At 40.9% G+C, this 13,575-nt stretch overlaps 1 protein-coding gene across 2 annotated transcripts in view; it reads right to left on the reverse strand.

Annotated features, from left to right (window-relative positions):
- Nucleotides 1-199: 199 nt before the first annotated feature.
- Nucleotides 200-13,575, reverse strand: part of kcnq3 (potassium voltage-gated channel, KQT-like subfamily, member 3) — an 88,294-nt gene continuing 74,918 nt past the window's right edge. For both annotated transcript variants that reach the window (XM_069169978.1, XM_069169977.1), the window contains exons 11-16: nucleotides 12,202-12,401; nucleotides 11,985-12,090; nucleotides 10,611-10,742; nucleotides 10,422-10,517; nucleotides 10,141-10,228; nucleotides 200-9,159 (exon numbers count right to left, since the gene is read on the reverse strand). In XM_069169978.1, coding sequence (XP_069026079.1) covers nucleotides 8,461-9,159; nucleotides 10,141-10,228; nucleotides 10,422-10,517; nucleotides 10,611-10,742; nucleotides 11,985-12,090; nucleotides 12,202-12,401 — 1,321 coding nt within the window. In that variant the 3' untranslated portion in view covers nucleotides 200-8,460. The remainder of the gene's footprint in view (nucleotides 9,160-10,140; nucleotides 10,229-10,421; nucleotides 10,518-10,610; nucleotides 10,743-11,984; nucleotides 12,091-12,201; nucleotides 12,402-13,575) is intronic.

The following is a 13,575-nucleotide window of genomic DNA, read 5'->3' on the forward strand; positions in this document are numbered from 1 at the left end:
AAACAACCACAAAGAGACACAAAATGACAACAAAGAGATGCAAAGCAACCAAAGAAAAACACAAACAAGTCCAAAATCTCACGACCTTATTGCAGCGCTAATCATGCTAGCGGCATAAATTGCTTCATACGCCAATGTTACTCCGTCGGCACCCGATGTTTACCGTTGACTCACAATATCCACGCAAACACATTTTCAATTCAATACTTTATTAATAACTGGTGCAATTGAAAAGACAAAAAATTAAAAAATCAAGTAAGAATACATTTGCATATTATATCATCAAAACAAAATATTCAAAGTGGTTTAATACAGAATAGAAATGGCAAGTTTATTATTATTTTTTTTTCAAACTGGAATGAGAAAAATGATGCACAGCTCTGAAGGCCACTAGTGTAAAGTTGTCCAAACTTCCCTTAAATGAAACTTAAGAACAACAAAACTGTTCTGACCCACAAAAAAACCAAACTAAAATAAGCTGCTGCCACTTAACTCACACAAAGCTGTCTGTAACTCATCTCTAAGTTTATAAAGACATCTTTCTCTGGTTTTTTTTTTTTCTAATGTATTGTATAAGTGTTGGCTGCATTTACACATTTCGAACAGATTTCCCTTCGTATCTTTGTGAAACCAGTCCTGTCCTGCGGAGGTCTACGGAGGTCCGGCTGTACGTCGCCCTCAACAGAACCGGCAAAACACTGCGCAGCAAATTAAGCGCTATTTGTCAGATTTCTGTTTTTTTTTTTTTTTTTTTTTTTTTAAGCTTTCTATCACAGTATCCAGACAGTTCTTTGTTCTGTTACGTGCTGTTTTCAGTTTTAAACTTGTTTTGGTCACATTTTGAAGGGCCTCCATACAGAGAGAACCGAAATGGAAGCTCTCGGGTTATATTCCAGAAGTACGATTATCGTAGAATCTGGAGAATAAAAAAAACAACTAAACATGGATAACGCTCCTTGAGAAAGGCAGACGACAGAAATGGACTGTGTTACAAAGGCTAGTTGTTCCGTGGTGTTGTGTATATTGTGTAAATCTTTTATCTCGCGTAAGATTGCGTATGTGTTTGGAAACACAAGTTCACACGTTTAATTTGCACACGTGCTAATGTAACTCGTTGAAGCCAGCTTTTCCACGTGAACAATCGGCTGACGTTGGTTCTAAATCCAACTGCTGGCTAGTTAAAGTAGCTGGGGAACATTTTTTTCAGGTTAACTGATTTAGTTTTGACTGCGAACCTTACTGAATGATGTAAAGAGTCACCACAGCAAACCTTTTAACATATCTGATGTGTTCGAATATTATTTGTCTGAAACTGCGTTCTGGACTTTCCGGGTTTTTCTAAACGGGGTCTGTTAATGATCTCTAAGAGAAACCAGTGGACGCCGCTATCTGCTACGTGAGGGGCACAAAACGGTGCAACATCGCCATCAGCGGCAGTCGTTGCACGATTCGAGACCCAGTTGCAAAGAATGTTTAGGAAGGACTTTGTGGCGAGGAACTTTTTAAGGTAGGCTGCATGCCAACGTTTTTTTGGGGGGAAATATTGTGCACGCTCATCTTACCGGTGGAAGATTAGAGGAGCTCGCACACTTTAAAATCTGCAAGCTCTCAAGCTTTAAATAATGTAAAGTTTTGCCCTGCGAGGTCTTTTATCAAGACAAACACGGAAAAAAAAACTTGGAAGCTGGCAAATTTCAGTGTGCGGACCGGTTTCTGTGCATTGCTCAAAGACTGTAAACCGATAACTTTTTTTTCCGTCTTGTCTGTTTGGCAATAAAATGAATACATTTCTGGCACGTTTTGTTCGTGTAAATGCAGCCATCCACAGGTATTACCCACAGCTTTGTGCCGCGTTTTGACAGCCGTAGCGAGAAAAGCATGACCAATCAAAATAAAGGAAGTACATTTAAAGAACTAATTGTACTGTAAAAGGCCAAGGCACAAATAATTTGTAGCAATCAAAATGTCCATAAAATTACAGGTTATGTAGAACGTGCCGATCAGTGCATTGCTTGGTATGCAGTTACAGTGAATACAACCATACTCGACAGAATAATCACAGCAAGCACTATTGCCCTCTGAACTACATGGATGCCATAAAGTGCTCCCTTTCAAACAGAATCAATGCACATACAGGCGAGTTCATATACAGAAAGTTGAAAATAACTGAATGACACACAATATTAGTGTAAGGGCAGAAATGTGTTGAAAAAAATTAGTTTAGGTACATACTGTATATGTTTCAGATTATGGCTTGGAAAGACAGGGGGAACATTTAAATTGAAGTTATCAAGCAAGTTTTCAAAATCGTACCGATGTGATATATTTAGTGGAATTTTGTGGGCGTATTGAACCTTTTTGAAGTTAGTTTCCCTGCTGGCCTACCGAACAGCTGCTGGCCTTTCAACCTTGTCGAAGAGTGAATGGCTGCTACGCCTATAATGAAGTGTTTCCACTGTAAAATTAATTAAATAAGATTTTGTCCTTACAAAGCCTCACAAGTACACAAAACTGTGCCAACAACTGTTTGGGTTTGTGTTCAAACTCCAGTAAACAAAGAACTGGACATTTGGGGATTTTTGGGCGCCAAAACCAAATCATGGATTGTACTGTTAAAAACAGAATAAGCATTAAAGAATCAGGGTTGGTACATGACCAAAGAAATTGACCAACTCTTAGGAAAATGTTAAACCCAGGGTTTTAAAATGACCAACTATAACAACCATTGGTTGGAAACTCTGTTGGGAAAACAGGCTCAGTGAAATGAAACACCCTTTACAATTTAAACGAAAGACTATTTATCAAATGGCGTTTTAAGATCATAAAAATGGGAACCAAATTCATTAATTCACCAGTATGTCGAGAGAGCATATTCTTTGTTTTGGAAACTCTTTAAATTTTCAAAGTGACAAGCCCAAGACACTGTGACAAGAAAAACAACAAGATGCTGATTGTCAAATTAACAGATAAAGGGTTATTCCCAACACTTAAGACTGACGTCTGTGCTACCTACTGACACCTAAAGAGGTGATTTTTGAAGAGCCAAACAAACAGAAAAAGCATCTCTGAAGTGTCTGAAGGTACAGTATTCTCCTTTTGTAAAATAATGGGGAGTGCACATTAATTATTGGAGACATTTAAGTTATTCTTCATCTTGTTCAATTAGACTTATTGAATTTTGACATGCCACCCTTAACATAAAAACATCTATTACACAGAAGTGATGCTGAAAAATATGAAGACAAATCAAAGACGGAGCTATCGTCACGGGAGGGAAGATTAGAATAGTAAATGTGTGAATCCTGCATTGGATCAACATTGGAATTTATCAGTTTACTTTCTGCATGTCGTATAAAGATGCCACTGGAGACATTTTTGCAAAACAGCAATTGAAATAACACGTGGAAACAAACAGCACAAAGCTTTTTCCGTAAAAACAATATGGTATCATGTTCGGGCAAATTCACCCGTAACATATGAAATGTCATTGACTTCACAAAATGGACAGGAAATTAAATTGGAATTATTTTTTCCACTGTAAGAAGTCATGCTAGCATTCCTCGAGGGAATAGCATTTGTGTACTTATTTCACACACTGTCTTAGCAAGACAGAGTCTCCACTTTGTCTCAAACCTAAAAAATTCGGAAACAATTTTTTTTCCCAAAAATGTAGTTTTCCTTGTCTATTACACCTAGCCAACTGATTTCATTTAATTGTTTCAAGAATATGAATGAAATTTAATAGAGACAAAATAACTTGAACATGAAAACTTAAAATGGAGAGTGTGCTGTATCCTTACTGTGCTGTTGCTTTGTACGTGTGAATTAATTAATAACAAGTTTTGATTTCCTGAGAAGAACAACTTCAGGTTTGTGTAATCTGTGTAATCTGAAATTATTTCAATTTTTATCGTTACCTGTTTTTGCTAGCGTCACTTTTTCGCAGTGTATTTCAGTGTCTTGGAAGACAATTTTTTTTTTTTAGTTTAACAAATTATAAAATAATACAAGTTAGTTTTAAAAGTAATTTGCCATTTAACTATAAATGTACCAATTCTGTTATATAGTTATTTCTAGTGATATTCTTAAACTGATACAGGCCAGTAAGTTTAGAAAGGAGGCAATAAAAAGTTTTGAATTTCAAATGAAGGCAATGTAAGTCACAAAAAAACAATCTGCAACAGTTTCTTTCAATGAAACTTGATGTGCAAAGCAACAAAAACACCGGTGTTGAACGAATTTGGAGAGAGACACTTTAAACTTCAACAGAACACTGAGCGACTCCACCGTGAATGGATACGACATTTAAAATCTAAGCTCATATAAGAACAAATAAAGAAAACAAGAAGTGAAACATCGCAAACTTTACATTTCTGTGCATCTGAAATCATGTTGGGTCTGAATTCGGTAAATGAGCCAAAAGCACCACAAAGCTAAAAAAAACTGTATTTTACAAAAGCAAGACCGTACTGTGCTCATAAAATAAAATAAAAAAAATAGACGGCGCACTGCAGAAAGAAACACATTCATAAATCCTGTGTGGCGTGTTTGGTGTGTGGTGAGATGAAGTGGCACTGAAACACTAAATACAGAATGACGAGGTGGAGTCATTCTGAAGGGATGTTTCTTGCTTCAGAGGCACGATGAATGGAGGTCTACAGGGATATATCATCATGTTATGATTTTCATATCTATATGTTGTGACATTTGATGCCTACGTCGCAAGTTCATTTATTTTTCTGAGATATAATTGAAAGGCTTTCAGGAGCAGAAGAGAAGTAATAGTAACAACAATAATATTGTAAGATAAATAGATAGTAATAATAATAAGGGGTTAATCTCATTAATTTCACAGACTATAGCCACCCCCACACCAAGCTTCTCATGTTAGCGCTTGTTTTAACCTGCTTGGAGCACCAGGTGGGTGGAGTTTTAGGAAAATTCTGATTAAGTCTGGTAAATTCTGGTTTGAAATCGAGATGTTTTATCAAACCCAATTGGGATTCAATGCCAAGTGCACCCAACAGCCTCCTCTTCAAGTACTTAAGGTACAGTACCCAAAACTGCAGATTTTTTTGGCGAATTTGATGTGTCAAGGCTTGGGAAACCAAATGAATTAACTCAAACATAGTCACTGGTTTGATCGTGTAACCATGACCAAATGATGGCTTAAAACCAATGTAAATAAACTTTTAAAAATTAGATGGTTTGAGCGCAGGTTCTCTTTTTAACTGCAATAAGCGCCAATGCTAAAAAAAAAGCATGGCGTATAAAAATAACGGCTTTAGCAACTGACGTTCATCATCACCAGCTCTTCGTTTATTCTTGTGGATCAGGACACCTTGTTGTGTCCAACTGAAAGTAGACGCAAAATTATCCAACTAGAACGGACATTTTTGTAAGTACATTCGTACGCTCCATCCGGTGATACTTCCTGTCAGAACCGGGGAACTGTACATTCAGTCAGAAGAGCTGGATTTGACAACAGCACTCAACCTTGCTGCCAATTTATCCCAGCGGTAACTCAAAGTCATTAACACTGAACCAAAGCTTTGTTCTGTTAACAACCATTCTCCTGTCTTGGTTTGAACAAACCAGTTCCAAAAATGAGACAAAAACTCCACTTCTGCTGAGTAACCTCAGCGAACAGGAGTCATTTTGAAAACTGCATTAGATCGGTGTGATTTGCTCTCTAAGCAACAAACAGTCATAAAAGCACTAAAATGTTCAGTCGAAGCCTGGTGTGGAAAGTTTGTCTGTAAAAGTTCCTCTGATGGTGCTTGAACATGCTCTTAGCTGTGTGATAATAATTAATAATTAATTTGTGTGGATATAGTTGGTTGTCAGATATTACATTCAGTATCATTTGTTGTCCTAAATCTAAAGTAGTAAATGCTGTTTAGGCCTATATGTGATCATCTGTAAAGCTTTTTATTTTCAGTAGGTGGTCAACTGAAACCTCTCCCTTTTGCAGCCAATCACGTACCGGTATATCAACGCTGTCCTTCCAGTATGCGCTTGTTTGTGTTCATAACTGGACATTCAAGTTGCTCGCAGTGCAGCAGTGAACTATACAGAAAGTTTGAAGTTGGTCTGAATCAAAAAAATTCAAAAAATGTAATTACTCTAAAGATGTGTTGTTGGATAGCAAAAAAGGAGTCTTTTAAAAAGATGTTTTTGCTACAAAGTTTTTTGTTGATGGATTGTGTTCGTAATTGAATGCTTATGACTGATGTTTGGATCTCTGGTCACTATTTTTTTATTCTGCCTTTAATTTTATGCTCCTGTACCCCACTTAATCAGCTTTACAATTACCTGGGGTCATTTTGGAATTATACATTATAGTGCTGAGTACCTGGACAGGCTACTCAAAACATAATGACACAACATAATTTTAATCAGATTTCTGCATTTTTAGGGACATTTTTGTCAGAATTTGTATTTTGTACAGAAGAGGACTTAGTCCTGCTGCTGCATATTGATGAGGTATCATTAGAAAATATTATAAATGAATATTATGCATATGAATGCAGCAGTAGACTGCCCTACCTTTTTAAGTACTGTACTGGATTTATTGGATTGGATTTTGTCCCTAAAGTATAAGAACATTTGTTTAAGGTCAAGTTTGAACTACAAATTCCAATGCAGAATTTCCCGTGGTTGTATGATTCTACCGAGATACAACAGAACATAATAAATATGTCTAAAAAATGTCAAATATAAAAGCCATCCCAATACCCACACTTGCCGAAGAGTAATCTTGTGCCTACCTGTGTGGTGTGTTTCTGGTAATCATAACAATCTTGGACTTTGAAGGAAATCTCGTCACTATTGTAAATATAAATTGATTTGTATCAACCATACAGTCTTAAAGTTGCAATCTAAGAGATTCAGAGGATATCAAGATATATTAAACTTAAAGTGTTTAGATGCACAAGTAGTCCGACTATATATATATAAGACAGACGTACATGCCATTATATTACTTTGAATTTTGTTTGATTAAAGGCAAAACTTCTCAATCTTTGCTAAAAGGTTAAAAAAAAAAAAAAAAAAAAGGGGTTAATTTAAGCAATATTGTTCAACAGGAGTTCCACAGTGAAGAATTGATGAATAATAATATTGCAATAAAATCCTGTGGAGGTCCTGCCATAATTTTGTCAGCATCATAAACTATCTCTAATCTGTTGATTTATGAGCTAAAACCAGCCCGCAGGCGCAATAGGATTGATTGTAGCTCTGGATACCACTTTGAAGCGGCACCACGAAAACTAAGCATCAAATACAATCTAAGCGTTGTACGTGTTGCCATTTTTCCAACAGGGATCCCAATTTTCTGCTACTTCAAATGTGAGTATTGGGACAGACCCATACTGTTTCATTTGAAATGTTTCCTTCTTCGTTGTGTTCACTGTGAACCCTTTTCAAGCAGAGCTGAACTTACAAGAGGCTCAGGAGGCTTTGAAAAATGAAAGACGTACAGGTGGTTTTATATCCCTGAATTCATGTGCCAACAAAGCAGCAGAGATTTAGTGTTTCAAATTCTGTCGAATTTTACATTGTTGTGTTTCTGGAGTGGAAAAGTCTGTATGCGTAAAGTGGTGACATACAACTCGAGCACAGTGGCATGAAAACGAAATGACGGGATCCAGAAAAGTCTGCTTTCTGGACAGAACTGATCCTCGGAGAAAAGCAGAAATGGTGAAACACGACTGCCGGCGACTAACCAGTGTTTTCTTACCCGAGTCCTTCTTTCTCTCTCTTGTTCACGAGTCCTCACACACACACATATATTCACGCAAACACACACTCGGCGAACAACAGGCAAAACAAAGAGACAGGAGACTTTTGGTTCCAGTATCACCCTCTAACCGTCACCCCTAGAATGGTGCATTATCATGCAAACCATGCAAAAAACAATGGAAATGTATTCATATAAAAAAATAAGTGTTACAAAATGGCATAGCAAGTATATGTATCCATTCAATCTCTTTTTTTCCGTTTCCTGATATCCTGAACTTTGCAGTGTCTACACTAAAAATCGCATGCGTTACATGCAGTGCGGTTGGCTTTGCAGCAATAAAGCTTTTTGGGTGTATATAGTATGTATATTATTGTTCTTTTTTATTTCAGCTTAATTTTTGCAGAGAGTGCGCTGTACAGTTTTACTTTACAAACGGTCGGGATTCCCTTTATTTTCTGTTCAGTCTCGGTGCCATGGCTCTCTGTCTGGACCGCGGTTGGTTGACGGGATCTGCGGCGGCCTCTGAGGGTCGATGACCTCTTTCGTGACGTTGCAGCATCAAGGCGGATGAGACCCACCTTTTTTTCTCCCAAAGGTTCGGTCCAGAGGTCTGGCTTTGACCCAGCGATTTGGGTTTAGAGGCATGGGGTTGGATTTTAAGGTCTTAACTCAAGAGTCGCGGTTCTCTGCGTCGTAGCGAACGAACATGCTTCCTCTCAGGGTGGCGTGCTCCACACGGCGTCGCCGAATCCCTCCCCGGTGGAGGAGAGAGGCAGGGGCCCCCCGCTGGGCGTGAAGGGGTCCGTGTCCGTGTCCGTCTCCCCCTCCGCCAGGTAGCTCGGCCTGGGTTTCGTCCAGCCGGGGTCCCCGGCCGCCAACCCGGCCCCCATCAACATGTCCTCCCCTTCCTCCCCCTCCCGCTCCCCAGAGATGCTGAACCCGCTGGGCGAGCGCTCCAGCTCCTCGTGGTTCACCGACAGCATGGAGAGAGGGGAGTCGTGGCCCCGCCCCCCTGTGGTCCTGCCCGGCCCCGCTGACATGTCCTGCAGGGAGCTGATGGGCAACACTGTGGGACGCTCGGTGTAGGTGGGGATGGCTGTTGGAGGTTGGTGTTGGTGCGACAGCCGGGGTTGATGATCCGGAGGTAGAGGGCCTCCTCCCGGAAATCCCACCCCTTCTCTGCCTCCTCGTCCTCGGCCGTAATACGTATTCACGTTGCTGATGGGCACCTGGTACGACATGTGCGGGAAAGCCTCGGCGTAGTTTAAGAAAACCCGTCTGATCTCACCGCTCGCCGTGGGATTGCAGGTCTCCAGGGTCATGTGGGCGGCGCCGGCAGAGTCCACCTGCAGGTGCTCGGTGTGCTGGATGTGCATGTCCACCAGGAAGTCCAACTTCTTCTCCATGTCCTCCACCTGAGAGAGACACATTTATACAAGAGGCACAGACTGATGATTAACTGGTTCAGTGTGTCAGTAAAGATATAAAATAAGTTGCTACAAGTGTGAGGTGAAACACAGCCTCATCACTAGATGCTACTAAATCTTACACACTGATCTTTTGAGTAAGAACAGGCAAGCTAACAAGCTATGGTTTAGCCAAATAAGTGTATAGGTAATATATCTGCTGTAAGAAAAGTCATCTTTAGCCTGGCTTTGCCCGACTATTGCTCAACGCTTCTCTGTAATTTACAACTGCGAACAAGCAACCAGAAAAGAGTCTTCTTTAAGTATGTCATCACACTTAAATGTCTGAAGGTCGAGCCTGACAGTTCCTAATGCACATTTGCAATAAGGTGCACAACACAGAAGCAAATGCCAAAACTACAAATCTTTTTGGGCTCATGCCAGGAGAGCAATTTTAATTCAAGTGAGCGGCTTGTCCTTGATACATCCACGGTTGTGCAACACAACTAATACAATAAATTCCTCCATTTCTTTGGCTCTCCAATGTGTTTTTCAATCAATATCAAATGTCAGCACTGTCAAGGATGCATACCGGTACAATTCTGGTTCTTTTTACACTGAAAGAAGAGAGTTTTGGTATGAAATTTTGCCAGTATAAACGCTGGCACGACCAAGTTCTGGGGACGACCTTTGGGTGATTTATTTCCCTCAAAGAAGTGCGTCATCAGGCATTCAAACCATTAAAGGGGATGTGAAAAACTGACCTCCGAAAGAACAATCCGAACATTAGTATTGGAACTCAAACAGCAACATTTGGGCCCCCGAGGTTTTTTTTAGGTTTGCATCTGAGTTTCATGTCTACCATCGTGTATCTCACTTTCAGCTAACAAAGAACTGTTGGGTTGATTGATTAGTACATGTGTTATGTCGGCGCTGACGTAATGGAAGCTGGAATTCATTCATTCCTTATTGTCAGTTACTTATCCTCACCTGTCTCTCCACCCTGACAAATCTACCCATCATGCTTTGGTCTTCGACATCTGGGATGGAGGCGGCTTTGGCAAGGTACGACTCATTCCTGGAACAAAGAGACACCGAGAAGATGAGGACTGCTTTGTTCGGGAGAAAATGAACTGAATTATGACAAATTCATAGTTGTGACATCAAAAATAACGAGAAATGCCAGCGTTAATACTATTTTATCTTTTTCAGACAGTCTTGAATTGCAATCGAATCTTTGCTGTGCGCATTGATGAACAGTGTGAAAGTACCTGGGTGACTGATTGGGCGGGTAGGTAAAGGGCGTTTTCTGAGTTTTCTTGTGTTTGGGTGTTAGAGGGGGTCCAGGGGCAAGAATCATGTCGATCCTTAAAGGGACAAGAAAAGGGATGAGCGTGAGGAAGAGGAGATATTTGCAATATTCAAAAACAGACGACCTGATGTGCGACGCGGTTGCTCACCTTGTCTGGAGGTATTTAATTCTACAGAGCATGTCCAGGTGTCCAGCAGAGTACTGCTCGATCACATCTTTGACATCGTAAGGCCTCAGAGTTTCCTTAAACCGCTTCTTGTTCAAGAGGAATTGCATGATCCTGTGAGACAAAGAGTTAAAGGTTTGAAACATTACAGTGACAATGTATTAAACTCGGAAAACAATGGAATTTGTTTATTATAATGCGACTGGCTCCTTTAGACATCAAGAAGCAACACTTTTACTCCGAGCTCCTTCTGGATCTATAATGGCCATTCTGACCACTTTGTATTTGTGACCTCATTCTTTTGGTCTCTACCCCAAAGCTTGAGGTTCAATACATACCGTAAACTGACTGGCTCAGCTGCCTCATCAAGGTCTATAACAATCCACCTGTTAAACTCCTTTACCCGTGAACAAAATCACCAATTTCTTCAATTGGGCTCCGCGAACCACGTCCAACTCAGTGTAAGCAGTCTCCCTTTTACCTGAGATGGCCTCAGACTTGGAGCAGCTAACCCTTATCCTAACCCCTTCACACTCACAGGTCAAAGCCATAAAAGAAGAACCAGAATCTGTCAGGTATTTCTGAAACAGTGCTAAATGAAGTGAAAGTAAGGGCTCATTGTCTTGCACAGGAATCCTCAAACCCGACATCTCTCCATTCTTTGAAAGCCTTCTCGACCTCGAGACCTTCCCGTCAACCCACTGAGCTCCTTCTTTTGTAACATAGAGCTCCCTTACTTTCAGCTGACTCTTCCCAGAGTCAGCGGCTGCTGATTGCGAGCTTCCCGTGTTTGGCAGAAAGTCTTAGGTCCTGAAATTAAAAACCCTGCAGGTCTGAGCATCCCATTCAGAGACCCATTCAACCCCCAATATAATGGAGTGGACGGAAGAAGGACTTTCACAGGGTTAATCACTCATCTCACAGGCCCCTCCTCACGCTAGATTGAATTCCTGCATTATGTCAGCTGTGTGGCCTATAGGTTTACCAGCGCACTGTCAGTATGTGTGAGTTCTGCTCACACTCTCGCCAGTTTACGTTGCTCACACAGTGCGTTGGCCTTTGTACTCCTGCAGAGTGATGGCGTATTGAATGCCCACACTTGGAGGACCAAATTGTGTTGTCATATAGAGTAATGAAAATTGTCACGTATTGTAAGTTGGCATTAAATTGATGATTTGTCATTTCCTGACATAAACAACCATTTTGTTTCTGCCCTATTTTTTTTGTTTTGTTTAGCAGGACAGCTAAAAATGGTTCCACTTTGAGGAGTTCCTTAAATATATTATTTCATACTGTTTTATTAAAATGTTTTGTTTCGGTGTGACTTTAAAGGACCAGTGATCCTCAGTTCCTGACCTGACTGCTCTGATGACCAGTTTCAGTGTGGGGATCATCTCCTCCAGGAGGATCTCTGGGGGGAAGCCCCGCTCCTCTAAGGCTGGGTCTGCCAGGGCTCCGGAATCTGACAGAAAAATAAAACAGAATTATGCATTGGCAAAAAAGAGATTAATGAGATAGAAGAGATAAATCTTGCAGAACATACTCATCCTTTTCATTTTCAGAGGTTTCGTACCTTCAGAGCTCTGGCGGAGTGTGTAGGCCTTCATGCGGAAGGCAGTGCGGAAGCGTTCCCGGTTACTGAAGCCGGCAGGTTTGGGCTCTTTGGAGGGACTCTCCTCGATGGAGTCGGCGTTACCCATGAGCCTCTTGCTCATCCCTACAGATGGTCGCGCATTGGGAAGGCGAACACGCTCGAGTAGACTGAGTTTCTGGCTGAAATGGGACGGAAGAGAAAACCAAAGTAATGTGATAATTTACCAAGCAAACACAAACTGGATCAATGTTTTATGGCCCCAATAGTTAATGTACCTTCCTATAACATGGAAGTTATTGTTTTATTATAGAGATATTAAAAGGTTAAAGAAGCGTTTCCTGTGGGTAGATGTTTACGTGACCAAAGCTGTGCCCAAATGTACCCAGTTTCGAATTTGCCAAAGGAGAACCAGAAACCCTTCATATTTTTTGTCACTTATACTCAGTTTCTTTACGAAGGACATTTCGGCCCATGGATTCATACCCGAAGAAGGTCATCAGGATGCCTTATCATTGACCCTTGTTTATTTTCTAGGGTTTTGTTGATTTGTAGATCAAAAGACAATCTAGACATTCAGGCTAAAGTTGAACCAAAACTGATTAAAGTTCTTTAAACTTTTGAAAAATGTAAGCACATTTTACAAACAGTAATCAATGCCAAGATCTAGCTAACACTGAAATGTGGTTCCTGAAATCCTGCTGAAACCAGTGATGGTCCAACTCAGGACCTCCAAGTTCTCTCTTGGCTGTACATTTTCCCGAACGTAAAACCACCAATTTCTCGTGCCGTTTTGGGGTTCTTGCCCTCTTCCACAATCCGTCTGTCCAGTTTTTCAGTCAGAGTTTCCTCTCTCAGAGAAGTTCTTCATGGTCTGCTGCCTCAGCGTAACAATGCTGCTCTCCTAGCAGAAGGAAGCCTCAAAGAACTGCGAGGAGATTGGTCTCCTTTATTGTCCAATGGCTGACAATATTCGGCCTCACAAAGACAGGAGCTCCCTGGGTAAAATAAGACTCCTGTGTGCCTTGGAAGAGGCAGAGAGAGGCGGTGTAACCGGAGCCGACAACGGCCTAAACAAGGCCTCTGAAACGTGGAGCGTTCTCAGCGACTTTGCTCCCACAGCAGACACACAATATGAGCCTCTATGTGTCCTCGGGGCAGAATAGGGACGGCAGATTACGGCGCTGAGAGGCTGCAGAATAGGAAGCTTTAAAGGCAGAGAGAATCTCTTTTCGGACTGCTCCTCGGCCGCATAAAGAGCAGAAAAATGGGATGTGATTATCCCGTGGATCTCTGTAAACGAGGCAACAAAGCGGGAACAAAATAATGCTCGTTATCTCCCACAGCTCGGCCTTC

Source organism: Embiotoca jacksoni, unplaced genomic scaffold (assembly GCF_022577435.1).
Source record: "Embiotoca jacksoni isolate LCO1_2020_lvr unplaced genomic scaffold, fEmbJac1.0.p SCAF_48, whole genome shotgun sequence".
In the NCBI taxonomy this organism is placed as follows: domain Eukaryota; kingdom Metazoa; phylum Chordata; class Actinopteri; family Embiotocidae; genus Embiotoca; species Embiotoca jacksoni.